Source organism: Glarea lozoyensis, assembly GCF_000409485.1.
Source record: "Glarea lozoyensis ATCC 20868 chromosome Unknown GLAREA6, whole genome shotgun sequence".
Classification (NCBI taxonomy): Eukaryota; Fungi; Ascomycota; class Leotiomycetes; order Helotiales; family Helotiaceae; genus Glarea; species Glarea lozoyensis.
In genome coordinates, this window is record NW_007361001.1 from 1,674,605 (window position 1) to 1,702,415 (window position 27,811).

A 27,811-nucleotide genomic window follows, 5' to 3' on the forward strand; every position below is an offset into this window, starting at 1 on the left:
TCGCCATTCCAAGCCAACGAGCAGAGCAGTGTCTCAATGGGGAATCTTACACAATTTCTAGGAAATTCCGTGTAGTGATTAATCTAAGCATAATAGAGCATATAAAAAGATATCAATGATTCAGCCAACGGTGAAGAGCAATTACTAGCGCCATACGCATCCCCATATCGTCTCGGCTGTCAATATCACATAGTCTAAATCCACCTAACGCCAATAGCCAAGCTGATTGGCCGCAAGTAAATGCAACAGCCGGAACTTTGGCAGTCGCCCCGTATCCTTGTCCCCTTATTGTCAGTCTGAGTACGGCAGGCAAAGGCAGGCTCGTTCCAAGCAGGGCATCTCAGATTAGCTCAATTCTGTGGTTCCCAGCACGGATATATCGCAGAAAAATCGCCAAAACTCACCCTACTTATTAGGCGCAGACTCTTTTAATCCAACATCATCCGCTCTCCTCTTTCGACCCCGTCGTTCCCTCCCTTTTTCATGATGGTTTTTTATCAACTACCACTTTAATATCATCAATCGCGACCCGTCTTTCGGTCAAAACGTGCGCACCGCTCCCACTTACCTTTTCCTCGAGTTCGGAGGGCCCCTGGCCTACCCGTGAGCCGCCGCAACCGCATTTGCGTGTTCCTCGTCGTCCTGCGTGTCCTTTTTTGCAAAACGAAGCCATTCGCAAGTCGTTTATCAAGTCACGCGTTTCAGATTCACAACGTACGAACCTCTGCACCCACCCCCTTTTGGGACATTAGGTGTATAAGTTAAAAACACACCACAACTACTAGCAATCGTGCGCTGCACATTGTTTCGACATGGCCTCCAATGCTCCGGGCGCGGTATCTGACGATTCTCTATCCTCACCACCACACTCTCCCTCGCCTGAGCCGCTTCGCCATGCGAGTGCTAGCGTCCATATCGCCCCACTAGGTATTAATGCCTCCAACAGTACAACCACATCAGAACCCGCCGTCAAGGCCAGAAGGAAGCCGGGAAGAAAACCACGAAATTATGTTCCTGGCCCAAATTCTCCTCCCCCTAAACAACGAAAGCCGAGACGGCCCAAGGATCCCGATGCACCCCCCGTGCAACGCAAGCGGAAGAGTGGAGCAACCCCAGCTCCTGAAGCTCGCTCGTCTTTGCCCTCAGGGTCCTTCTTCACCGACGGTGGGAAGAGCGAAGTAGTAACTTCAACGGTTCCCAATAATGCTAGCTTTTTCGATCCTACGGCTCAGCAGCAACAGCATGCCCCACCTTATCAAGCACCACGTTCATCTGGTCAAAATTATGATCCTATCCGATCTAATTATGATCCAGTAAGGGAGACAGTCGTGAGCCACAACCCTTTCAGCTCACAGGTTTCTCCTCAACACCATAACGCTCAAAAATCACCATCAATCTCTTCTTTGGTAGATCCTCCTGGACACTCACCATCTATTGCAAGCCAGTCATTCTTCAACCAACAGCAAGCGGCCAGGTTGCACCAAGAAGCGCAACCGTCACCTACAGCAAACAGACTTGCACCTTCTGCTGTCATTGAATCACCATCTCAACCTCACCCACAACCTCCAACACTTGTTTCAAGGAAATCTGATACTATGGTACCTGGTCCCACCCCCATGGTGAAGAGAGCCTCGTTAGGTCATGGTAGTACTGCAACGTCATCAACGGCAGCTTCGCCCAAGCCGCCGAAGCTCAAGGAAGCCAAAGATGTATATCCCCCTCCACCTCCACTTCCTGGATCAGGCCTGATGCAGCTTGGTGGGATTGGTGGCGGCCCTACAGATGGTGGTACCGAGTTTCGTGCTCCTACTGTCGTCCTACACATTCCTATGAATGGAGAATCTAACAAAGTCATAAATTTCACGCGGATGGCAGAAGAGCGTTATGGTTGGGACGCACTTCACCCTCGTCTTGCTGCTCAGCGGGATCGCCTTGCCCGTGTTGCTGCAGCGGGTGCCGCTCTGGAGCGAAATGGCTCCAGCCGAGACAGTGGTGATGACATGTCACTCGACTCTGAAGGTGAAGGGAGTAACGTTGAAATGGGTGGTATGAGTGATGGTCGAGCTGGCACGGATAGCGGAGTTAAGAAAGTCGTCCGTAAAAGAAAGATGAAGGAGGATGATTACGACAAGGACGATGGATTTGTTGACGACTCAGAGCTGCTTTGGGAAGAACAAGCTGCCGCAGCGGACGGTGGTTTCTTCGTTTATTCGGGACCACTTGTCCCAGAAGGCGAGAAGCCTGCATTAGACCTAAGGTATGCACAAGGAATCTGTATTTTGACATATTGCTAACTTCTATTCAGAGCCGATGGTGCACCAAAACGTGGGCGTGGACGTGGCTCAAGAGGTGGCCGAGGAGGACTCAGTCGTGGTGCCAGTGCTGCTGCTGCTGCATCTGCTGCCAACGCTGCCGCGGGCGGTGTTGGAATTAATGCTAAGACTGGACTTCCTTTGTCAGGACCTGGATCTCGTGGGGGTTCAACGACCCGTAAACCTCGAATTACTAAAGCAGATCGCCAGCGTATGGAGCAAGAGAAGCTTGATCGTGAAAAGATGGGAACCATGACCCCTGCGCCCGCTGGTTACAATGGCATGGCCCAACTTGCTAGCGCAGCTAATATGGGCAATACCCCTATGGTCTTCAACCAGTAGAGTAGGAGATTTGTGAAGAACTGGTTTGTATTATTGGAGTCAATTTGGCTGTTACTGTCATAAAACGGGGCGGCGTTCTTTGAGGCATTGCCAGGGACTTTAGTTGACCTGATCAATGTTCTGAACGGTACTTGAGTGTACAATATTTAACCTCCAAACTGCATGGCGTTGGGTCTATCTGTAGATTACAAGATAATATTACAATTTTCCATATAGAAAATGGTCTGGGTGCCTCGAAAGATTGACATTGCTACTGTGCGCATAGAAAGAACGACAAGCTCAGCATAGAAATTCGAGGAAGACGCAAACGTCAGATGTAATAGAAGACTGAAGTTTTTATTTAACTCAAACAAGTAGAAGGGTTTAGTCTTCTGTTTGGCATGATCGAAATACAACATACCTTGATAGATGGATTTCGACTAAAAGCGGCGATGCCCTTAAGCCGAGTATTCTGAATCACGATCTACAATTTTTGAGCAAACGTTCGGTATACGAAAATGGCCACACAACAAGAGAAAAAGAGGGAGCGCCCTAGTGCGCTACGTTCCATTATCGCTGGATCTACTGCTGGAGCTGTAGAAATAGGTAAGGGATAAACACCCCATACGATCAAGCTGGTAGCTACAGGCCGCCATGAGCTATCACGTATCATCCCAAGTCTTTGCTAACATAATGATATAGCTATAACATACCCAGCCGAGTGTACGTCAGCTATTCCATGTCTATTAGGCCTTCAAGCAGACTACCGCCACTAACAAACCATCGCAGTCGCAAAGACAAGAACACAATTGAATCGCAGATTAGCAGACTCCGCGAAGCTCCCATGGCCGCCGTTTGGGAAAGCATGGTATGCAGGATGTACAACGCTTATTATTGGAAACTCGTTGAAAGCCGGAATCCGGTTCGTGGCGTTTGATCAATACAAGTCGATGTTACAGGATGAGAATGGGAATATATCTGGACCTAGAACTGTCATTGCGGGGTTTGGAGCTGGATTTACGGAGTCTTTGCTCGCTGTCACACCCTTTGAGAGTATCAAGACTACATTGTAAGATTGATGAATGCAATTGGCCTAGGTAAAGCTAATTGATGTGTTAGAATTGATGATCGGAAAAGCGCGAACCCACGATTGCGAGGGTTTCTTCATGCCGTACCCATAATAGCACGAGAACGAGGAATTCGGGGATTCTTCCAAGGCTTCGTTCCCACAACTGCTCGACAAGCTGCAAATAGCGCCGTTCGATTCGGATCATATACATTCCTTCGTCAATTGGCACAATCATATACAGCCCCAGGAGAAAAGTTGGGAGCTATATCCACGTTTGGAATTGGTGGTATTGCTGGACTTATTACCGTCTACGTCACACAACCCCTCGATACGGTTAAGACGAGAATGCAAAGTATTGAGGCAAGAAGTCTATACAAAAACAGTTTCGCTTGTGCTGCTCTGATTGCAAAGAATGAGGGGATCTTGACTTTCTGGAGTGGGGCACTTCCTAGATTGGTTCGGTTGATGCTGAGTGGAGGTATCGTCTTTACAATGTACGAGAAGAGTATTGATCTTATGGATAGGCTGGATCCGGAAAAGAGGTACATATAAATCGTCTAAATCCGGAAATATCTTGTAAGAATTTGAAGGGCTCAAGCATGGAGTTTATGGCGTTGATAGATCAAGTTATCGATTTGAACATTCTTCTTCCTTGCGCTGTAATACAACATGCACCTTCCAATGCAAACCCCATAACTCCAGTATATGCACAAACAATGTTACAGCGTAATTGTACAATCATGACACAATCCCTTCAACTTAAGCGTAACGATCCCTTCCACTTATTCAACATACTACTAAACCAGGACCGATTTGGCGCCTCCTCTAATTCCCTTACAAGGTCCTTGTAGTGTGTTGGGTTGCTTGTTGGTTTCATGAATGAAGAACCCAACGGATACTGTTGAATCATCAGTACAGTACCAGAAACCTTCCCTGGCCTCAGCAATCCATACCTGCTTTGTATACCTATTGTTGATCAGAGAATATATCGCATTGACTTGATCCATTTCCGCCTTCTCATTTATCGTTACTGCTCCCGCCGGCTTGCCATCTGGCACATTCTTTGAAGGGTTGAATTTCCGTTCAATTCGCTTCTGCATCACATCTTCGAATCTACATTCGGGTCGCAAAGCATCTTTCGGCCATTTCGAGAGCGCGCGAAGATAATGTTTGTAAACAACCTGTTTATAATTAGCCAATGTTTGCTCTCAAATGATATAAACTTACTGATTGGGACATTATTACGTGGATGTAAAGCAGTTCGTGGTCATGAATAACAAAAGTTCGTAATGACCCTGACAAGTCTTGACGTGGGTTAGTCGCATGTGCATATTCGGAACAACCAAATGACCGGTCCGGCTGCGCCAACCGCCTTCCAAGGTTGACCGTGTGATTAGCAACTCTGCGACGACTCAGGAGTTGGCATCTACTTCTCACAACACCCATTTCATCTCCTTCGTTATCACCCAGGCTCATCCTGAGTTAGAGCCTCTATTCTCTATTCCTTTTGTCTCTTCACTTTGATTTTACGATGAGCTCACAAAGATACGAACGGGTACGTCGCCTTTCAACCTTTCCATCTGATTGCGTGGCGAGCCAAGCCTCGCAATCCCATGAATGCCTTCAATGCTAACAGACAACATAGGTATCTGCCAACGACGACGATACCCCGACGAGCCCTCAAGCTCAAGTTCCGCAATCCCCTCCTCCCTCTTTTCGATCCAGAGACGCCTCACCCAGCTCCGGACGCATATCTCATAGTCCCCATACGTCCGTAAATCAGAATCTTGCGGATACATTCGATGCAGATGGATCGGACAGTGATGAGGATAATGATGGCGATGATAGACAGAGACTCATGAGAGGGACCCCATCGACATCTTCCGCCGAACAAACAACCACCGAGTCGACATCGACGACTCGACCACCTGTGATAGAACGTCGCGATACCCATATCCCCGCCTTTGTACCACCACGGCCAAGTGGAAGAGTTTATGGAGGAGGTTCAGGATCTGATGGTGTATTTGCGAACCTGAGTGCGAAACCTGAAAGGGGCGCCGAAAAGGAGGAACATCCACCTGTAAGTTTTTCAAGATAATCGGGATTGTAAACAACGCTAAGATAATTAGACATACGAACAAGCCGCAGCAGATGCAGCACCTCCATATTGGGAAACAACAATCTTAGCTCCTGGACTTGGAGGACCTGATGAAGTGTATATCGAAGGTCTCCCTGTTGGATCTGTCTTCTCCTTCCTATGGAATGGCATGATTTCCATGTCTTTCCAACTTGTCGGCTTCCTCCTTACATATCTGTTACACACCACCCACGCAGCCAAGAATGGATCTCGTGCTGGTTTGGGAATTACGTTGGTACAATATGGCTTCTACATGAAAGGATCAGGTTCTATCGTTCCCCCTGCTGGTAATTCGGATCCATCCTACGTACCGCCCCCGGACCCCAACAGTCACGACTTCGACCCAAATCAAGTACAAGCCGGAACAGCTGGAATGGATAATTCCGATTCTACCGGAGGGATTGGTGATGTTGCAGGAAGTGAATGGTTAGCATATGTTTTAATGGTTGTTGGATGGTTCATTCTTATCAGAGCTGTGAGCGATTTCTTAAGGGCGAGGAGGCATGAGCAATTGGTACTGCAAAGTCCAGATCGAGGTTTGCCTGTTCCTGTTATCGCGACTGGAGAGGAAGCTGAGACTGTTGTTTAATACCCACAACTTTGAAGCTAGGAGTTTCTTTGTGTTTTGGATTAGGAAGGAGTGGGCGAAGGGTACGGTTATTTGACATTTGGGAGCGGGGCGTTATTGGACGTGGGCTCACTCAATCACTTGATAGACAATCGAGAAACGGAATTTCCTAGGGTATATTTATGTTATTACTTTGAGTGGACTTGAACAAAATGAGCTAGTCAGAAGTCTCTATCTGCAAATTCGGTGAGGCTTTTGGCCATTTTTTGCGTCAACAAGACTCTTGCAGGTCCCAGTCTTCGTATTTTCATCGGATATCAACCCAATTATTTGAATGGTGCATCCGAGATTTTATCTCGGTCACATCTTCACTTGGAAATGTTACAGATTCGATAGAACAAGGTAGTTGTTAAAGAGACGAGCTAACACTTTGAACTTACCTAGTAGATATTTAACGGATATCAAGTCCTTCAATCCTAAAAAGTGTTTATTTTCTTTGTTTTAAGGAATTCTGAATGGAGAGCGTGGTGTAAGAAGCTAATCTTATCTTGCCATTCACGCTAGCATAAGGCTGCATATGTCAACCCCTCCTCTCCGCATTTGGGTTTCTTGACATCATGTTGAACGATATAAATCCAATTACACTGTGAGTTTTAATGATTTATTAATTTGCATCATTTATCATTTCACTCCGAGTACGCGCTCTGACCAATTGTCCCTTCGTTCTCATCAATGAGGGGTATTAAAGTTACCCCACCAGAGCTCCAACATACATCTACAACCTCACTTCTCTACCTACCTACCTATCCGTGCAACTTCAATCTCCGAACTTTCACAACCAAAACCATCCACATCCACATCCATTCAATCTGCCTCCCCTCCTCCCCCTCCTCGCGCGCTCAACGCGTCGCCTCCTCTCCCAATCCTATTCCAAAATGGCATGGCAATGCAGCGGCGAAACAAACACCGAGTTAATAACAAACCTCTACAACAACAACCTCATCACCGAACCCCGGATCCGAGACGCAATGCTCAATGTACCTCCCCTCTTCCTTCCCCTCCCTTTCCTCCTCATAGCTAACATAAGACATCTTAGGTCGACCGCGCCCACTACGCCCCGACATCGCCCTACACAGATTCCCCTCAACCCATTGGCCACGCTGCTACTAGTACGCTACCCTCCCTCCCCTATCAACACCTACGCTAACATGATACAGTATCAGCACCACACATGCACGCCTCCGCCGCCTCGGCCCTCCTCCCCTTCCTGTACCCCGGCGCAAGAGTCCTGGATATAGGCTCCGGGAGCGGGTATCTGACGGCTGTGTTTGCGGAGCTGGTTTGTGCGGACGGAAAGGGGAAGGTGGTGGGGTTGGAACATATTGAGGCGTTGAGGGAGCTTGGGGAGGGGAATATACGGAAGGGTGAGAGGGGGAAAGCGTACTTGGAGGGAGGGGGGGTGGAGTTTGTTAGGGGGGATGGGCGGAGGGGTTGGAAGGGGAAGGGAGGGGGAGATGGGGAGGGGTGGGATGGTATTCGTGAGTGGAGTTTTTTCTTGTTTGAGGCTTTGGAGGTGGTGGGTTGAGGGTGTTTTGATCTGAGATGAGGAGTCATGTGTGAGTGATGTGAAAAGGGTATACTGACTTATCCCAGACGTCGGAGCCGCAGCCGTAGAATTACACGAAGAATTAATCGAGCAATTGAAAGCGCCGGGACGGTATGTTCTCTACTTCTCTCCTCTTCATTAAACGCAACAAACTAACCCCGACCCCAGGATTTTCATCCCCGTAGAAGACTCCCGAGGAGACCAGTACATCTGGATCGTAGATAAAGATAAAGAGGGCAAGGTGACGAAGAAGAGGAGTATGGGCGTTCGATATGTGCCGTTGACTGATGCGCCTGTTTGATTTGTATGTATGGTTTGGGCTTTATGGGAGTTGAGGAGAATGGTCTTGAAATTTATGAACTGGATTTTTTGGGTTTAAATCGCAGGCATGCGCAGGGGAGGGTGTCTGTTTATCGAGGCGATTAAGTTCGAGGTACTTGATAAGTGACTGGGTATTGTGATTTGCTATTTACTAGGATTATAGGGTAGGAAATCTATAACCACTATGACTCATAAAGTTTATAACTCAGAACCTCTTATTTAAAACTGTTGGCTTAAGAAACAAGTCTAGCTTCACGGTACAATTAGAGATATCCTCTTAGCCCCAATAGGAGATTTCTTACCCCTTCCCTTAACGCTTAAGCTGTTCAAGGCTTCAAGCATTTATAAAACGAAACCGGCTCAAGGAAACGATTTAACCTCCATGAAAACGATTCGAAGAGGTAGATCTCTTAAATTAGTTAGGATCTATAAGATGTTCAAATCGTTTGCGTGAGGAATTTCTTATTGTTTGAAAGTACTTGAATTTCGGGTTGTCGCTGTACATTTCAACTTTGAGTAGGTTATATTGGTAAACAGGTTTTTGACTTTACGGATCTGCGAAGGAAGACGGCAGAGCAACTTACACGGGAGGTTAAATTAAAGGATAACAGCATCTCTACAGAAGTGTGAAGTTCCCTAATAGACTCTACTGACGGATTCATACTATTAAACCCAGAGCCTACCTCACATGGCAGTCATGAGAACTTCGTGTAAGTTAAGCATTTTCAAGCGATTGGTCCTCCGTCACCATGAGTCGAAAGGACGACTGGAAGCTTAAGATCGGCACACAGTGCTCCTTCCCAAATAGTGAGCTGCAAGTGTAAAGTAACTTCTTCCTCTATTAGCGAGCGAGAGAAAGGAAAACTCTAGCTTATCTTCTCATAACAGGTTATTATTCAGCGCTTGATTCAAGTAGAATAACAATGTAAGACTTTACGACTATAAACGACGTCACTTGGGATAAATCCATTTCGTAAACACACGTCGTAGAGAATGTTGGGTGCTTGAATCAAGTCATATAGATAACCACTCGGTCTTCCTGGAATAAGATGTAAGTACGTGCTTCGAGATGTACAAAAATCCGAAATCTGATAAACTTACTTGTAGAATAATTCCATTCCAAGGATAAAACCTGTGATTCTGTTCATTGCTAGTAAATATATTCCTCAAGATACAAATATTCTTTCTCACTATACAATAGCAATCTACTTTCCGCTTAGTACGATCTACTTAATACGAATTTAAGACCTTTAATTCCTTAAGACCTAGAATTGAAACAAGTTTTCTTATAGATATAGTATAATTACTATGTTGATTTACATAAATGCTGAAATCGTCTAAGCTTTAAATATATAGTATATTCGTACAGGTATGAACAACGCCGACGAAGTCTGAAATGGGCATGATATAACAACAGTTCAAACCAACGACCTCTGCAGTTAGAATTACAAGTGGCTAGATTATCTGCAATAGAACCTGTGTCGACTGAAATCGAGACACTTCTGGCCTTGAACACTTCGCTGAAGAGAGACACCCTGGTACATTATATAGCCAAATTTATCCTGTGATATAGAATGTTGAACTCGTGTTTAATTTGAAAGGATCTAGAGGTTGGACAGCCTCATGTATAGCTACGATAGATTTTGCGACGAATAGTGACTCTATGGATCATAGGTAACCATGGCATCGACACTTTCTTGTAGAAGGATAATATAGCTTCATCTCTGGTCAAAACAGTCTCAATGCTTGAGCATTCAAACTTTGGTGATTCGGAAAAAAGTCTTGTTCCATGTTGCTTTTCTTTATCATAGTAGCAATATCATCCGACATTCAACGTCAAGGAAGTCGTGCTCGCCTTTTGTTAAAACCTATTATCGACAGCGTCGCCCTGTAACGTTGACGAAGTGTGGAATGGAAGAAACATGAGACAATGGTAACTACCAATAGCAAAGCAAATATTGCGACTGTTCAGTTGAACGATATGACAGTCCTTGACAACATGGATACTATGTTTGACGAACAGTAAACAATGTCTGAAAGCCATGATGCTCTTAATTTGAGGGCTTAGATAGCGATAAATTGATTAAATATGTTGCCCAATTGGCATCGCAAGGTAGGAGATTGAATTAGCGTTGAATTCGCAGAAGAGCAGAATAAAAAGAGTGTTTAAACAAATCAAGGATACTTTCAGGAACAGTGACTATGTTGAAGCCGAGCTTGAAATCGAGCTTATTCCTGATTCTCATTCTTGGGGAGTGCTGTCGCCTCAATTGCGTGCCACAGAACGCTTCTGGTGGTTGTACTTGGATGTTGACCCAAACGTGAGCAATTTCTGATGGTGGGACCGAATAGCACAGAAAGATAACAGTTCTGTATTCCGAAGAAAAAGAATCGCACAGAACCAGGCAAATCGTCGTTACAGTTCTTCTAGAATAAACGATCAACAGCGTAGCAATGAAATATGCTCAAGGTCAAGACGCGAAGAACCCATTCGAACAAACGCGGGGATGCTCAGAAGGTCGCACAAAGATCTGGACCCCGCCTAGGGTGTCGCGATCGAAAACATGAGATCCAAAATAGATAACTGGGAATAGTAACAAAAACCAAGCAATGGTACCGATCTGATGAGATGGGAAATCAGACGATATGATGTAAAAGAATAATGTCGAGATCGGCGATAGCTTTATTTCTCGCGAGGGGCCTCGCGATCGGTCGAGGCTGCAAATAGGCACGATGTTGGTGGAGAGGGGAGGAGAAGATCACGTTGTTCTAGAAAACGGGTGACGTTTTGGGCGCGACGGGAAATAGCAGACCGCGCCCACGGTTGAAGGGAGTAGGAGGAGTCGGCATATTTATTCCTCCGCGTTCGGTGCCGAGATGATGGAGTGGCGGCGGCAGAGGCAGACGGACCAGAGACCAGAGACCAGAGAACTTAGAGAAACCCACACGCCAGATCCCGCGCGGTTGTTGTGACAAAGCTTTCGTGTGGGATCTCGTCGTCCCGCGAATAGTTCGGACTGATTCCGGAGTGTGGACATGAGCGGAAGAAAAAGGGTATGACGCCACTCGTCGCGGGTCCAGTGAAGAACGAGCACGAAAGCGAATCCCCAAGAATGATAGACGAGATCTGGCGGGGCCCAAGCGGCCAAAGCCCCAGTGTCCCGCCCACAGCAAATCTGAAAATGCCATGTTGGAAAAGATGCGTTTTCGAGATCGAAGCTAATCCCATTGCGGTAGGCAAGGGAGTTGACCCTGGTTGCCTCAGTAGTTCTGTTGCACAAAAAGAAGAAACCCCGCATGTCGATATTAATTATATTATAGAGGGCTTCCGACTTCCCTTTTCGGACAACTTTGCGAGTGCTTGTGATTTGAGTAGAACGAATCTTTAATTCTCACTTGAGTTTGAGTATAAACTCGCACTCCAACGATATCGCTCCGCCCAACGTCACCCGAATACTTGTCGTTGAAAATGAAAATCGCGCAAGCCATCAGCGTTAGAGGAACGGCATCTCGAAAGCAGAAAAGAAGATGTTTGGGTCTGGAATGACTTGGGTAAAAGCCGTGGAGGTATCCAAACTTGGAAATGGTTGGCTCTTTCTGTCCTAGCTGGGAAGAGATGGAGCGACACGTGACTCGTATTCGTGTGTCTGCCTGTGATATCAGGTGGAAGGTCCCGCTGCCACTGGCTGCCGTTGGGCGCCTCCCTCCTCCCTTCCGAGCTGGTCCTGGTTTTTGCTTCCAAATTCCAGGTCTGACGTTGCCTTGCGCTCCAGACGGTCGATCTCTCGTTTTGGATGGGGAACCCCCAAGCCGCGGCTATAAGCATGGCGGTTGGAAATGCCCTCTTATGTCCGAACAGCCCATGCTGTTATCGAGGTGAGAGGACTCGAGATGGGATCAGCTTCACCCATCACAGCTCAAAACTCAGATGCGACCGTGGTCAACGTGACGGCCCGTACCCAGCGGCTTCATTGGAACGGAAAAAAAGGTCCTTCATCTCCATGCTTTGCGACACTTCAAACATCCACTCAGAATTCAATCACAAAAGAATTCGCCAGGGCGTGCAGGGCCATCCACGGCCGTGAATTACATCCACCCACACCCCTGGTGAGTAACATCGGCAATCTACAGTCCATCGACGCTAGTACGTTCCCAGTGCAGCCATGTTGATTGTTCGGATTTTGTGTCCCCCAATGATATTGAGATACGGTACGTTAGCACGATACAATGCTTGGTGGTGACAAACAATGGACGATCTCGACGGGAGGGAAGGGCTGAAGCGTTGGTGCAGGATCGCGAACGCGAAAGGAGTGAATTATGAGGTAGGTGTGGTAGGTGTGGTTGGTGTGGATTGGAAATACTGGTGTTGGACGTTCGAGGGTTTGGCTTCACGCTCATTGTTTGAAGTATTCCGGGGAAGCTCTGAAGCTCTGAAGCTTTGAAGCTCTGATGCTTGGCGATACGAATTCGAGATTTGCCACGCTGTGCTGTGCCCTACAGATCTCAAATCTGGAGAACAACGGGAAGCACAGCGTCACTGGCTTGGCTGGCTGGCTGGCTGGCCTTTTCCTTTGTTGCAAATCCCGTCGCACCTAAGCACCCCAGAGTAGTGGCAGTTTATCGCTAGCGCTGCGTAGGAGATACTGGACGTGCTCAGACGGGTTCCAAACTCGTTCTCGTGCTCGTATTTGCGGTGCGCAGTGAACTTGACGTGTGAGTGTTTGGTGCTCGTGGTGGTATGCTGCTTTACCCTCCGTCCCTCACACGCGAACGCGGACATCCGTTTTCTCCCTGGATCGTCACGCCTTTCGACGCTTGTTGCTCCGTAGCCAATGTGCAGGACGGGAGCCAACATGGGATTCTCTTCCAAGCTGCGCTGTGGTCGCAGCTTGGTGGTGGGTGGACATGCGATAGTGCAGCAGATGCGGCCTCCTCATCCACCATCACCTCGACAATCTCAAAAGCATCTCTAGGCAAGGGGCTAGGACCGATCCAGGACGCTGGCAAGCTCTAGACGGGTGGGGGTGCAGCGGTTTGAGCCAGCTTCAATGGGCGGCTGGTTCTCCGGGAAAAGGTTAATTGAGCAATCTGCAGGTTTGGGGATGATAACAGTTCCAGTGATGCGAGAGGAGGGTGTTGCGGCGTGGAGGGTTGGTTGTGTATCTTTCGCGAGTTGCTGGTGGTGAGTTTGCTGGTAGTAACTTTTCTGGTGGTGATTTTGCATCGTAATCATAAGAGTTGGCCGGAGCGGTATCAAACTACGGAGAGTAGAGGATCCCAAGCAGGATTATTTGTATTAGAAAACAGCCATGATTGCTACAGCAAGATGGCGCTTCAATAACATATCGTCGTCCCTTAACCCAGCTTGCTATTGGTAGAAACTCCCGTCCTCGTAACTCCGTGCTTCCAGTCCTAGCCAGATTCTGCGGTCGAGTCGCTCTCGCTTATCGTCCTCGGCCGATGTACTGTGCACCGCTGCCCTTTCGACCCTTTGACCCACCCCAGCTCCCTGCTAGCACCCCCTCAGGCTTTGCCCTGCCTGCGCTCCCCTCCCAGCAAAAGCGACCGCCAAAACCTCCTGCCAAAAGCTCTCCGTACGGCGCACGTTTAGGACGAGCTCTTCCCCTCAAAACCCACCCTCCCCCCATCGGTATTCCTACTCTTCTTGCAAAGCTTTCTCTGACATTGATTCTCGATTTCATCTGAATTAAGTTGCGTCAAACTCCAGCTACTATTCTTGTATCTTCACCAAGACCAGTTACTCTCACCCAAAGCACTATACCTCGGCTGGCCTGCTCGCTAGTTCTGCACAGAAACCCGCGATCCCGAGCCCATCCCCCATCCCTCTGCCATCGACTCTTGGAAAGCCAAAGAAGTCGAAAACACAAATAACACAGCCCCATTCCTCAAACTCCCAATCGGCACCTCGACGGTTCTTGGTCCGCAGATTCACTCGCCGGCCACCAATTCACTCTTAACCACAGCCTTTCCCGTGCAAAGCGGAGACGTTCCCTACCGTGACTTTTGCATCGTCAAAGCCGTGCCGCAAATCTCCCACTTAAGTTCTGGATGAACTTGAGCCACGACACTTCATACACAACAAACCTTTTCAGTCCTTCGCTCAAGCGTAGGATGCCTCCGTTGAGAACCATGCCTCCCGCCAAAGCTATTAAGGTATGCATTTATTTGCTGCTACTCTGAAAGCAATCTAACTGTTCCAGACCGAGCGTACCCACGAAGAAAACCAAGAGCGTGCATATATTGCCGCGTCGAGACGAAGTGACCGTAGTTTGGAGGCTCGTGTCGAGTCCGCTCGGAGAGCTTCTGAGATCCACAAAAGACGAACAGGTCGCTCATTACGTGTGACTGAGCAGGATGTAGTCAACGAGGAGATGTACGAGGAGGAGGATGATGACCTTCCGGGCCAGTATCGACGACTCACCGCCCATCTACAGACACCTTCTGCGGACTTCAACAGAAAGTTGTCTGCGTATCTCACGACAAACATCTCCATGAGAGCTGCCGTCGAACAGGCCGTGTTCAATTCCTACGCTCAACAACAGCAGCAGAATGGCGGTATGCCACAGTTCGGAAACTCCATGTACCCATCACCGATGATTGCGCATCAAGCACAACAACAACTCCAGTCACCTATTAGTCCATCTATGCGGAGCCCAAGCTTCCGACAGGCTCCATATCCTCCTCGACCTCAACAACAGCAACAACAACAAATGCAAGCCAATCAACTCGCCCAGTCGCATCAACGGTCGGCGACTTTGGCCAACATTCACGATGTGTCAGCTAATGCTCGACCATCACCAATTGTGACCGATACCGAGCGCAGACAGTCATTGCCTGTCATTGCTGCTGCAAGGTCTCCGGTCGAGACAAGATCGCCTCTATCGGCAACGGCAACGACGCCAAAAGAGAGACCTTCCTTCCCACCAGGATCCTTCACTCAATCAAACATCCAAAAGGGACAAAACACATTCTCGATGCAACAGCCTTTCGAGATGAACTCATTCCCAACCAATACAGGTGTGAATTACGGCCCAATGAACACAGCTATGACAGGCGATGCTCAAGGATTCCTAGGTTCATCGATGAATCCTAACGACCAAATGTCAAATATGATGATGGTTGGCAACACTTCCGTGACTCCAAACTTCTTCGGCTTCGAGCAGCAAGCGTCAAGTACTGGCCTGGGCAAATATCAGACCCACCCAACACAAAGTGGTTTACACTCTACGCTCGCTCCTTCAGACCTGGACGCTAACCCTCCACTCGAGAATGACTTTTTGCAGAGCAACAGCTTCTTTGATGATGCTCTCAATGCCGGAAGCAACGGTCAAACACCTGTTCTGACACCTGGTGATCCTTGGGAGTCTTACGTAAACTTTGATGACTGGAACAACAATCCAATGGGTTCGCAGTCGTCACAGTAGTCGTTTCATACCAGTTATTCAGATACCTATTTGTATCATTATTTATTGGCCCATAGCATATGTGTTATGGTTGTCGTTCGGCGTTTGGGTTCTGGTGTTTTTAACGGCCTAGGCGACACAAAAGACCTAGTTGGGGGTTTGCTTTCTGTTCTACCTCAGGGATGCAACCTACACCTCATCAGACTTGTCACTTGAACTTCCAAGTTCAATGGCAGTCTAGCTTCGGTATTGTTAAGAAGCGAAACAGGTTCTCCTTGTGTGTGTCTTTCTTTCTTTCTTGGTTCTTCACAAATCTCCACTTGCGATTGATTTCGATACCGAATCTTAGTTTTGGCGTCACTGTGGTTGGCGACCATTATGTCCATTCCTGCTAGGAGGAAGTGGGACATTCATTCGTACATATTTTGGTGCGGGTTCACTGGCCTGGTGATAGGTGCTGGTGCTCGACAGCCTTGATGGTGGGAGCGGGAAACACATACAACGATATGATGATGGCAACTTTTTAGTTGTGATGAAAAGCGAGGGGATGATGGCGTTGACACATATCAATGCATCTTGATAACGTTCAAGCGGAAGAAATAATATAGTAATAAATCCTTTTGGAAACAAATTCATTGTCTTCTCTTGACTTTTGTGGCGTGATATCTCTTAGTCCCCACGATTCAATTTCATACCTCATAACTCAGCTCAGCATAGAGAGCCTTTTCCGGGCACGTGAAAACGTTCGCGTGTCTTTGGAATGGAACAGGCCTCGCGTACCGCAGTAGCAGTAATGGATTCGAAATTCATATCAGGAAAATCCTGGAATCAAGCTCATCAAACTCAACGCCAGCTCGACGCCAGCTCGACGCTCGAACCAAAAAGCCTCTAACCCAACACGCAGTATGTCCATACAACTCGCGATAATCACGCTCAAGCTAATTAGCAAACCTCACTCGTCAAACCCGAAATCAATTAAATCACTTTTCTACGGCAGTCCAAAGGACCAGTACCACAACTCGTTTGTTTGTTTCTGGAGACGTGGGGATGAGGGATTCGGTGGTGGAGAGGGAATTGGTGGTATAGTTGTGATTGATTTTTGGATTGTGGGAGAGTGGGAGAGGGGTTGATGGGTTAGGTTTCTGAGGGTTGTTTGAGTGGGTGGTTTTGAATTTGGGTTTAGGGATGGAGGTTAACGGGGGAGAGGGGGGGAGAGGAGGAGAGTTCAGGTTCCTTTGCCGTAACGCTTTTGTGTCTATGGTGGAGTTTATTGGGGTAGATGGATAAATCGCCTTTTGAGGAGTAAAGTCAGGTTAAAGTTTTTTTCTTTTTCTCAAAGCGCGTTCGAATCTTGTTACGAAGTGGTTCATCCCCCTCGAGATTTTTATAAGCAGAAGTTTTCACATACGACAGATGCAAAGTATCATAACCACGCTAGGTTTTTGAATACGCGAATGCAGCCGATTTTTGAATACGCTGATATATAAACTTCCATCGTCATAATCTAACTGTATACAAAGTTGATGAACGAGTTTTTTTGGTGGTGGTAGCGAAGTAGGACTCAATATTTTTGGGTTAAAAATGATTTAGGGGTTGAGATAGTGTGATTAAGTGTGAGATTAGTTAATGTAACTTGTATTTGTTTGTAATTTAGTGGATTTAGTAATATTGAGAATCGGTAGTGAAAATGGAATCGGCAGCAAGGTTGTTTTTGTAGTTTGAGTTTTAATGTGTTTCCCAAAGGAATGGATGCTTGCGATATGGTATTTAAGCTTGAATAGCTTTTGTTTACCTCCGTCAGTCGGGGGCTACTTGTTTGTTCGACAGAGGAGTCTTGCTTGGTCCTCTAGTAGATCTGCCCACTCTGGTGTATATGATTTTCGTGGTTTGTGGGAGTATATAAACGGTACTTTCTAAGGATGAATGCGAAATTCGTGGGTTTGAAAACACTTGATTGTATTTTCTAAGAAAACCTCGCCTTTACAGTTTCGTATATGTAGAAAGTATCGCTACGACGACGAAACTTTAAGGAAGCGGCTTCAGCAGTACACTCTAGCCTATAAATCCTCTATATCCACTAAGTTATCGCATTAGCACACTATCAAACCAGTAAAGTCTTACACCTACACACTTATTGTCGACGCTAAGACACTCTAGAGTTGGATTTCAAGTAGTTGTCCAGTACTGAATTTGCCGATTGTCCCAAGTTTTGAATTCGCGGCTTTGTTCGTTCCTAGTTCATGGGGAGTGAAAAGGAATTCGGTAGCAACTTGGACATGAGGTTAAATGGTTGGTGGGGGGGAGTATGGATGTTGTTTATAGTGACCTCGGGGGAAATTTGGGAATGAAGGATAGGTTTTTGTTTGATGTTTTGTGAATAGGGTGGAGAAGAGCGAGATAGAGAGAGAGCGCAGTCGTGATGATAATACATTTGCTGTACAGTTACTTTGCAATCTATAGTTGCGGTTATATAAATGTCTTTTTGCAAGATAATTCTTGGTATAGTAATTCCTTCCTTTTAAACCCCGCCAGAATATATCTCAAAGCCTCCTTCTACTTCCGATCGACTCTATTACAAATACCATTAACACATATGCCTAGCATCGTGGATAAGTCGAATCCTTGAATCCATCAACTCCATCCAATCTTACACACTCCGGTATATAAAGTTCCAGCATCACAAAGTGAAGCCCAGGAACAACAACCAAAACCAACAGCCGAGGAGGATTCGATTTGTATACTGTTTATCAAATGTTAAGAAGCTAGGTGTTTAGAACGGGGTAGGAGATATTTATCACTACTTGTAGGTGGATATTATAGTTGTAGTGGGGTGTTTAGTGTCGGAAGTTGAGGAGAGGTTGTTAAATCGGTGATAATAATAGAATCGGGAGCAAAGTCATATTTAATAAATGCGAGTTATAGATTTAAAGACCTCCTTAAGGTTTTACTCCTAACTTCTTAACACTACCCCCCTTCCCTTTACCCCGACCGAAAATCTTGTACTTCCGACAAGACACTTCTACTATAAACTTTAATCTAAATAGATATATATATCTGCCTTTTTTAAGAGCGGGTAGTGGGGAGATTTAGAGAAGTGATATACTAAACTATTAAAGAATCCTTTGTTAGCTAATTAAGTATTCTTACAACATCCGCGCTTCGCGCCTCCTCGACTACTGCAAAACACTACACATTGGCATTAACTAAGTTAACATATAACAATCTACACGAGCCTAAGACACCTGACATGAGAGGCGACGAAGACGTCAACAAGTCTAACTCTTTGGAGGAATATAAAGTATCGGAGCGCGAAGCAATAAACGTCGTGCCTACTCCCAAGGAAACTAAGAATGAATCTTCGATTGTTGTGACATGACTTCGAGGTGAAGTTACAAGACCGGTGGTAAAAAAAAGACCAAGACCAAATAAATTTTGAGGTGAGGTTACGCGATCGGCGGTGAAAGAAAATTCGGCGGCAATGTTGTATCTGGATTTGGATTTTGTTAGGGAGCTTGGTAGAGGTAAGAGGTTTTGGAGTTCTAGGTTTATCGGCTTCGTATTATATATTTGAATAAGATGACTAGGTGTTAAGAAGGAACTAAGACGGAGACTAAGAGAAAGCGGGTCGACTGAGCGGCTCCATCACTTGTTGTATGTCGGTTCTATAATCTGTGGAAGTAAAGGTATATTTATAAATGCTACTTAGAACAGTATAATTGTTATGATAGGTTTGTGTTTTTCTTGTAAGCTGTAGAAATATAAATGATTTAAATGCCCCCTCCTCGTAACTAGTAACTCTGGCTTTATTGTACGTATATAATAACACATTAAAATTTATATTAAACATAACGTAATAGCTACACTCACCTGGTTTAAGTTTAATAAACCTTCTAGCATATAACTTCCTCTACCCTATAAAAACATAAAACTATTAACATTAGCCTACTACTACTACTATCACCACCACCTACCATTACCGCCACTAGAAAACAAACATTTCAATGCGCTTAATGTTTGACACGGGCAAGAGTCAATGTTGTGCTCTGTAGAAGTCTTTTCTAACGTGCTTAGTTGTAGGGTTTTTGGGGTTTGTGTTCGAGGCTTCAGAAATTGTGTGTAAGAGATATAGCTTCGGTGACGAAGCAGAAATCGGTAGTAGAGTCTTCATGGCCGTTTAAAATCTTCTGCTTATATCCCAGTCCCGGTGTATTCTTCTGTACCTTCCCGGTACAATGGATCTCTTCGGTAGACGCTAGCGACTGAGGGAGAAACCACTCTTTTTCGTGGACGTAAGTAGCGATGTATTTGAGTGCTTCTTCTGGCATAATTATTTTCAGATTTACGGTCTACAGGAGGTTAATAGTTGAATGTGTGCACTTTCAGCTTTCAAAGCTCTTTAGTTTTACCTTGAATTTTGATTCGAAATATCGATGCTAAATAGAGAAATGACTAATGTTAAACAGAGACTAGTCAGAAAGAGCTTTGCTTACTGATCTGTTCTGTAAAAGTAAATACATAAAGGTGGATATTCAAATATGCCTTTCTATAATAGAAGCCTTAGTGTAACTATTTTTTTCCTTTTGAAATCCACTAGAACGTACGTTGACTGCTTCGGCTTCCGAGAGACTAAATTGCCATTAGTAGGTCTTACTCTATTAAACAAACACAAGCACTAAAATCACGCCTATATAAAAGACAAAGACTATAATGACCTTAGTGAAATTCTAAATACACTCTCCTATATAACACTCCACCTCTACCAGAACTAAACCCATATCATCAGCCCTCCATCATTTACACTAGAGCGATTCTCAAATGGCAACTAAACCCAAGCGCTTTGTATTCGAGCTTACGACGCTCTAGAGTTATATCCTTAGTGGTGGTTGAACAATTTGTTAAATTGTTCCGAATTCTAATATCTCGACTTTAAGGAGAAGCTATAGATTTGGTGGCAAGGATAGAATAGACAGCAACTTTCTTATTTGAAGTTGGATTTCCAAAACTCTGCAAATAGTAGAAAAACATAGGTGCTTTAAGATCGTTCAGCTTTGTGCCCGAATCTAAATTTTGATCTATAACTGGGGTTTCAATAAGAAGACTGAGATAGTGGAATCTGACATAGAGGAATTCTCGACAGACTGGGCAGGGACTGAGCAAGCAGATTGTGCTTCTCCATCGCTTTTTGTAGGTCGTTTTCATAAACCTTAAAAATGTACACTTAAAATCCTTTTTACCAGAGAACTGCACAAGCATGACACTTAATTCATAAGAAAGTCAACGACCGTATCCACTCAACCTAAATTCCACATACGCAGCTCTGCTTAAAAACTCTCTAACGTCATAAAGTCTACGCCAGCAACACCAGCCGATCACTATAACTAGTACCATTAGATGACGACTCATTTCAGACACGTTATATTAGACATTAGAAAGCTTTGGAATCAAAATTGGTGCAGACTATCACGTTTGTATTAAAGCGTAATCAAAATTTGTGTTACTGAATCTGTAGGTTTATGTGTACTACTAGTTAAATCGACAGCAAAGAAGGAATTGGCAGCAGATTCATAATCTTTATTGTATGTTGAAAAAGCCGATAAGCTATAAGTGTCCGACATGTGCCTTTATCCACTGTATAACTGGCAAACGTAGTTGCATGCGAAGATCCTGTGCTCTAAATGGTACGCATATTCGATTGCTCAGTCGCTGTTATAATGTATGCCTCGGTATCTGCAAAAGACCATTTTTGCCTTGCCACAAACTATGGGGATATATACATCCAATCACCAAGATTCACTCCCCGTCTCGGAGTCGTCTTGATTATACTAATCTATATAGTGCAAATATTTCACGTTTCCAAGCAGCTATCTATCTCAATTTAAAGACCGGGTTTCACTTTACTCTTACTCTATCAAAATTGCCTTTTCTTATCTTACACCTTCTATTCATTCTTTTCCTCTAGCCTAAGTACGAAACTGACATACCCCGAAAAACACTAAGATGGTAATGAAGTTGAACAAGCTTGTTTAGCACCCTTGGTATAACTATAATAGTAACCAATACCCTTTGCCCTAAACATTCTCAGTTGATCCCTTATAGGAAGGAAATTATGGTAACAGACTTTATATGTGCCTTTTACAAGTGATGTAATTTTGATATCTTCGACACCAGTAGGGATCCATGATAATCATTCTTTCATTCTCTAAGGCATAACAATTACTAGCTCTCACTTCACACATACACATATACAGGACTCAAACCCACGTGAAAGACAACGACTAATTAGACATTCGACCTCCACTCTCGTTTACCTATATAAACGCTTGCAACCGCAAAATCTACACTACACACGCCACTCCCTCACCATTTTCTCCCATTAGCATCCAGACTCTCTGTATCCTGCCACCCCTGCACCGGTTTCGGCCTAATCGGTCTCGGCCTGACATGCTCAACATGTCTCTCACCCTCCTCATCATCCAGCTCAATAAGGGCCTGCTCCTCCTCCCCACTAACATCCACCATCTCAACATTCCGCGACTCGGGAACCTCTCTACAGACTGCTTCCACGAGCTCATTACGATCCGCGCTCCGTACATACGCAAGATAGTAAGGGGTCCCGCTGGAAGTGCCTAGGTCTTCAAAGATGCGTCGACGGTCTTTGACTTCGGTGACGTACTCATCATTGTATTCGCGCCAGATATCATTATCGAAATCGTAGATGTAGACCCAGTAATGACCTCCACCTGCCTCACCACGATGAATGAATACGGCTTGTAATTTATACTCCTGTTCTCTCATATCCGTGAACTGTTCGTTGAGTTTCTTCTTTAAGTCGGATATTTCGGTTTGGATACTCTCGAGCTCCTCGCTAACTTCCATCGTCCTCTCATCCAAGGAATCAGAAAGAGCGGCATCTACCAGAACCCCATCAATCTCCTCTTCCAAAAGTTTCGACACATAATCTTTCGTAGCGATCAAGGCATCTTTGACGGAAACGTCGGCGATCGTAGTGTTTAGCGCTGCTTCCCTGGCTTCTAAGATGCGGAGTTGCGATTTCCATTTCCAGGTTTCACGGCGACGTCGCATGAGGGTTGAAGACGGGTCAGAAGAGTCCATGTATCTGTCGAGATAAATTGTTTCGGGGAAGACGACAGCATTGCGATTCTTAGATGCAACTTGTCGAACGGGATCAAATGCCGTTCGTTGGATTTGAATGTGGATGATTGGGGGGAGTTGGCTGATCGAAGCGTGTTGTGCTGCTGTGGTATTGTCGATTTCCACCATCTGCTCGTCGAACACCACGTCGAGCGCTTCGTAGATGTCGCGGGGCCCCTGTGGTGCCGGGAAAACAATTAGATTAGCCCATGCTTCTACCTTCTTCTCGAGTGTGGATGCTTTTTGCAAATAGACTGCGTTTGCGCCGTATAAAGTATCTCTAACAATATCCATCTGTTCGCCTGATTGCTCATCGATACTGGTTGGCTTCAAGGCGCATAGTAACCTAAAATTGACATTGCCAATAACTTCTGTGACGTCCTGTTGCGATCCAAACTTCCACAATTCGTCGTCGGATATTGAGGTTTTATTGTCGTTAGTCTGGATGACCAGCCCTGCTTTATTTCGCGGAGGTAAAGGGGGCTGCTTTTCAGGAGGAGGCTTGAACTTAGTTGTCTCTCCAATTGCGTGGTCGCCGTCAACCATAACAGCGTCTTCATCCAATCCTACTTGCTCGAGATTCTTCTTATCAGCTCTCAACGACTTCGGCTCCGCTTGGGAAACAGAATCTTCATAAGAAGGCAGTAGTTCTGGCAAATCAACTAGCGTAGTTTCGCTACTGTCATCGTCGATAACCTTGTCGACAGGATGATCAATCATTTCAATGTCATCTTCAACTGGTACTGGTGGCGGCGGTATTGGTGGTGGAGGTAACTGCGGCCCATACACTGGGCTGTTCAGGATGGACGCAAGATTTGGTGGTCCACTTGGGCTGCTTATTGAAGCTCTCCGAAAGTTAGCTTCGGCGGCAGAACTAAATATCGTCAATTCGGCAAGCTCGCGAGTGGGTTTCACCGAATGCGTTGAAGCTGTCTTGAGGTTTTCGAAGAGTCTATGTAGCTCATCCACGACTGAAATGCAATTAGCTTAGTTTCCCGCCGATGGATTGTAACTTACACTTCTGGGCTTTGATGACTTCCGACTTCGCCACAATTCTGCCTCCAACCCTCTTTTTCTTGATGTCTTCATCGTTTAAGGCCATTCGATGGTTCTGAAAATCCATTACCACATTTCGCACAGGTTTTACAGTGTAGTAATACTGGAGAAGACTGTTTAGGTAACATGTATTACCGATGTTGTCAAGTCCAACCGGTTGATTGGCTGTACTTGGCTCCGAAGGAACAACTGCGTTCGGATCATCGAGTTTTGAGAGTAAAAAGTTGCTTCCGCGGTCAATTGCAATGACTCTTAGCGCTTCAGCGTAGCTATCCTTAGAGCCTTGACCAGCATCTTGAAGTAACGACGTGTAGTAAGAGAGGACCGTCTCATCTGGTACATGACGCACGGCTATTTGTAGTCGCTTGTATGCATCGCCGACATCTAGCGTTGATCCCGTATTTCCAGTCTCTAAGTTCATAGCTGCTCGCTGAAGAATAGGGTCCGCGCGAGCGTTTGCAACAACTCTCAGGGCGCGGGCAACCTTTGACGTATCGCCATCAAATGACTGGGTTCGTTAGCACTGTATCAGAAGAAAACAAAAAGCGTTTTAGGCATGGTAGAGAAATCTCACCATCGAAACAGCTACGGCCTCAAGACTGTCAGAATCAATGTTTGCTGGAGCATCAAAAAATTCCAATGCTTCCTCCAGAGTCATGGCCCTATCATTTGCCACAGCCCTGATCTTTTCAGAGTCTCTTGCCTTTGCAATTGCCAAAAGAGAGTTTCTCGCTTCTTCCTTCTGCCGGGGTGCTGATTCGATTCTTGACTTGTAGACACCAATAATGTGATCATCTCCCTCGTTTGTATCTGGATATAAGCCGAAAAACCTATATGCATCATGTATTGCTTTTAAGCCATATTCACCAGAAGAGGTTATCATCACAACTTTCGTCTGAAGGTCAGAACTTTCCCGACCATTTGCAATAGACGACAGGCAATCAAGATAATAAGGTACGTTATCGGGATCACAAGCACACTGTCTATCATAGGCCCATATCAAATAATCGTCTCGAAAATCACGATCAGCACCTAAGCTGATATAGTGTGGGTGGTCTGGTTCGTCGGGGTCAAGATTGATGATACGCGATCTTGTAGGGTAATCGAGATAACCAAGAACAATCTGAATAAAACGCTCGGCAGGTACAGGAACGAAGTTGAAAGCAGTTTTTGAGACTGCCTTCTCGGGAAGTGGTCGTAATAGAAGCTGGAGGCTGATTTCCGTTGTTATATCATCGAAGAAAGGTCTAGTCTCTTCGGTTATTTTTGGTTGTTGCCAGAAGTAATTTGGCTCGCCTCCCTTGAACAACAGTGTTAGTGAATATGACACTGATGATAGACAGGCCAAGATAAAAAATCAAACTTGATGACTTTTGGTTTACTCAATGCCGTTTTTGACAACATAAATCAGGCCTTATGGGGGACTATCAACTCACTTCAACATCCGGCTCTTCTTTTATCGTCGTAAATTCCAAATACTCGAACAGGTCTTCACATTCAGCCCCAAAGGACAATGCGAATTTCTTGTTTCGCTTTGCAATTCTTTTCGGGATTGTTGGCCCTTGCTGCGCGGCTTTCGCATCACTGACATATTGTCTCAGGAACCCTAGAGCTTGGAAAGGCGTGACTGGTGACAGATCTTCATATCTAGTTGGTTCATGATGTATCTCTCTGAGTCCTCGCTCCCGCACTTTGTGGCTATCTAATATTGGTGCTAGTAGATTTATGCTTAGTCTCGGGGTGGAAATGTTTATTTGAACATGGATGGGGCAATTCTTTTGCGAACAACAGAAATGATGCTCTTCGATGATAGGGTTGTACTTGGTTCTGGGTTTTGACAACCGTGATGGTTGGTCCTTTGCATATATCGTCTCGACAAGTTGAAAGTGATGTAGCGGGTTCTTAGGATCTGATAGCTTGCAGGGCGTTTGCCCCTCCTTCCAACCAGTGTAGTCGACTATCAGATCGAAATAGAAATGACAGTCATCGCAAAAGGTAGATACCACGTAGGTACTGGAAGCGTCCGGTGGCACATCATTCGTCTGAGGGTGTACAGATCGCTCTGGGATCTTCTTCAGCTTGTGCCGGCAGTCGTTCTCCCCACGTCTGACGAATGTTGTTTCATCGTCAATTTCCTTCTCTGCTTGATCTGCCAACAAGTTCTTGCCTCCACGGTGTTCTCGTTTTCGCGGGTCGTAATCTAGCAAGTCTTTGATGAGGCGGGGAGATGTTTTTCCTAGAGCCACGGGGTCAGTTGGATTGTTTTACGTGGTAGCAAAGACCAAGAAGAGCATAGCTGGAGGTGCAAAGGATACCAACCTGGGCCAAAGGGCAGACGACGTTCCCCCATTCTGTTCTCAGACCTGCAGCGAACGTCTTCTCCCAAATGTTGTGCCCGAGCGTGCCACACTTTCTACTGCCTTTAAAAAGTCGAAATCGTTCCTAGCTGTACTGAAGTCTGCTCAAGCTAGCTGGCCGTGAATCACGAAAACAGGGACTATGCGTTGGCTAGAGCGGTGTCGTAAATGCGTTTGCGAAACTTGAAGTTACCTGGGCGTTGGCGAATGATACTTTATTGCTCGTGTAACGTGGCGCTGCAAAATAACAAGAGTTCAAAGGTTGATTCAAGGCCCAAACGAGGCTAGACTTGAGCACAAACGAGACCATTAGAATTCAAGATTTGGTATATTCATGTACACTCATTCGCGTTTGTGTACGACGCAGTTGCCTTCATAGGCACCCTAAAAGTAAGCACCTGTACTCGTAGTTGTCGCAAGGCCCAGATAGAGCTCCAATCAGTCCGCTTAGGTCAACAAACGCTCGGAGCTTCGTCGTCAAGCTCCGACCTCCACCGACCAACGTCCTCAAAATAGGAATCAATCCATCACAAACAGAATTGAGAACCCGCCGTTACCGAAATAAAAATGGCGGCCGATGAGGACCATCACTTCCATCCAAAGGATTCGCTGAAGAATGCGACCTACTCGGGCGCTGCCACTGGCGCAGGAGGTCTTTGCTTTGCTGCCATTCAGAACAGCTTAGCCAAGACCAATGTTGGAGCATGGTCAGTTATCACAAGGGGTGGAGGAACAATTACATATTTCGGTAGGGCTCTTCGCTGTTGGTAGATGTTCTGGTAGAGGAAAGCTAACTTGTTACCAGCTGCCATTGGCGGCGCGTACCAGTTTACGATGGATGCCGCTGCCAATCTACGAGAAAAGGACGACAGTTATAACCCAGCAATTGGAGGATTGGTTGCAGGTGCAGTGATGGGCCTAAGATGTAATACACACCCCTCGAACCAACGCAAAGGTTGGCTAACGAGCGTATAGCTCGCTCTATTCCACAAGTACTAGGTCTCAGTGTGATGACTTCCGTTCTAATGGGCGCGTTCGACTACACTGGTGGAGCTTTGACCGGCCCAAAGAAGAACAAGGAGAGGGATGAATTTGAGCACAAGGAGTACCTGAGAAAGAATAGACGCATCCCACTAGACGAAACGATTGCACAATTAGGGGAGGGAAGAGGTAAGCATCAGCCGACTTTTGGTAGCTCAATTTCTAAAACATAGCCTAGGAATTTACGCCCCAGGATACGACGAGCGGAGGCAGCAGAGAATTAAGGAGAACTACGGAATCGATGTACCAGCGAAGTCTACGCATAGCTAGATGGCGCGACTGCTCTTTTGAATTGTATTGTACATATGGATATGTCCCGGCTATGGTCTAGTAACTCATACGTATCGAGTATTCTATACTTGCACGGATCAGTTTCGAGTTGCTTTTGATCCCAATCCCAACCGTACTGGCTGGGGACATATGCGAGGGACTTTTGGACATTTTGAA

The 27,811-nt window shown here is 45.9% G+C and overlaps 8 protein-coding genes across 8 annotated transcripts; 6 read left to right on the top strand and 2 right to left on the bottom strand.

The window, feature by feature from the left end:
- Positions 1-812: 812 nt before the first annotated feature.
- Positions 813-2,654, top strand: GLAREA_02876 (uncharacterized protein; the record flags this gene model as incomplete). The annotated part of the gene is made up of 2 exons (XM_008087961.1): positions 813-2,257; positions 2,306-2,654. 2 exons carry the CDS (start codon positions 813-815, stop codon positions 2,652-2,654), a joined length of 1,794 nt encoding a protein of 597 aa, XP_008086152.1.
- Positions 2,655-3,151: 497 nt separating this feature from the next.
- Positions 3,152-4,254, top strand: GLAREA_02877 (Mitochondrial carrier; the record flags this gene model as incomplete). The annotated part of the gene is made up of 4 exons (XM_008087962.1): positions 3,152-3,239; positions 3,336-3,356; positions 3,423-3,702; positions 3,753-4,254. 4 exons carry the CDS (start codon positions 3,152-3,154, stop codon positions 4,252-4,254), a joined length of 891 nt encoding a protein of 296 aa, XP_008086153.1.
- Positions 4,255-4,456: 202 nt separating this feature from the next.
- GLAREA_02878 (uncharacterized protein) lies at positions 4,457-4,941 on the bottom strand (the record flags this gene model as incomplete). Its single annotated transcript, XM_008087963.1, has 3 exons — positions 4,457-4,600; positions 4,656-4,883; positions 4,930-4,941. The coding sequence occupies 3 exons, from the start codon at positions 4,939-4,941 to the stop codon at positions 4,457-4,459; spliced, it is 384 nt and encodes a 127-aa protein (XP_008086154.1).
- Positions 4,942-5,233: 292 nt separating this feature from the next.
- GLAREA_02879 (uncharacterized protein) lies at positions 5,234-6,428 on the top strand (the record flags this gene model as incomplete). The annotated part of the gene is made up of 3 exons (XM_008087964.1): positions 5,234-5,257; positions 5,348-5,782; positions 5,832-6,428. 3 exons carry the CDS (start codon positions 5,234-5,236, stop codon positions 6,426-6,428), a joined length of 1,056 nt encoding a protein of 351 aa, XP_008086155.1.
- A 914-nt stretch (positions 6,429-7,342) lies between these two features.
- GLAREA_02880 (S-adenosyl-L-methionine-dependent methyltransferase) lies at positions 7,343-8,314 on the top strand (the record flags this gene model as incomplete). Its single annotated transcript, XM_008087965.1, has 5 exons — positions 7,343-7,444; positions 7,504-7,576; positions 7,625-7,945; positions 8,061-8,124; positions 8,182-8,314. The coding sequence occupies 5 exons, from the start codon at positions 7,343-7,345 to the stop codon at positions 8,312-8,314; spliced, it is 693 nt and encodes a 230-aa protein (XP_008086156.1).
- A 6,170-nt stretch (positions 8,315-14,484) lies between these two features.
- GLAREA_02881 (uncharacterized protein) lies at positions 14,485-15,779 on the top strand (the record flags this gene model as incomplete). The annotated part of the gene is made up of 2 exons (XM_008087966.1): positions 14,485-14,508; positions 14,556-15,779. 2 exons carry the CDS (start codon positions 14,485-14,487, stop codon positions 15,777-15,779), a joined length of 1,248 nt encoding a protein of 415 aa, XP_008086157.1.
- A 6,336-nt stretch (positions 15,780-22,115) lies between these two features.
- On the bottom strand, positions 22,116-26,316 carry GLAREA_02882 (Cysteine proteinase; the record flags this gene model as incomplete). The annotated part of the gene is made up of 5 exons (XM_008087967.1): positions 22,116-23,881; positions 23,928-24,474; positions 24,541-25,266; positions 25,403-26,202; positions 26,286-26,316. The coding sequence occupies 5 exons, from the start codon at positions 26,314-26,316 to the stop codon at positions 22,116-22,118; spliced, it is 3,870 nt and encodes a 1,289-aa protein (XP_008086158.1).
- A 574-nt stretch (positions 26,317-26,890) lies between these two features.
- GLAREA_02883 (NADH-ubiquinone oxidoreductase 213 kDa subunit) lies at positions 26,891-27,634 on the top strand (the record flags this gene model as incomplete). The annotated part of the gene is made up of 4 exons (XM_008087968.1): positions 26,891-27,071; positions 27,129-27,248; positions 27,299-27,493; positions 27,543-27,634. The coding sequence occupies 4 exons, from the start codon at positions 26,891-26,893 to the stop codon at positions 27,632-27,634; spliced, it is 588 nt and encodes a 195-aa protein (XP_008086159.1).
- Between the last annotated feature and the right edge of the window lie 177 nt (positions 27,635-27,811).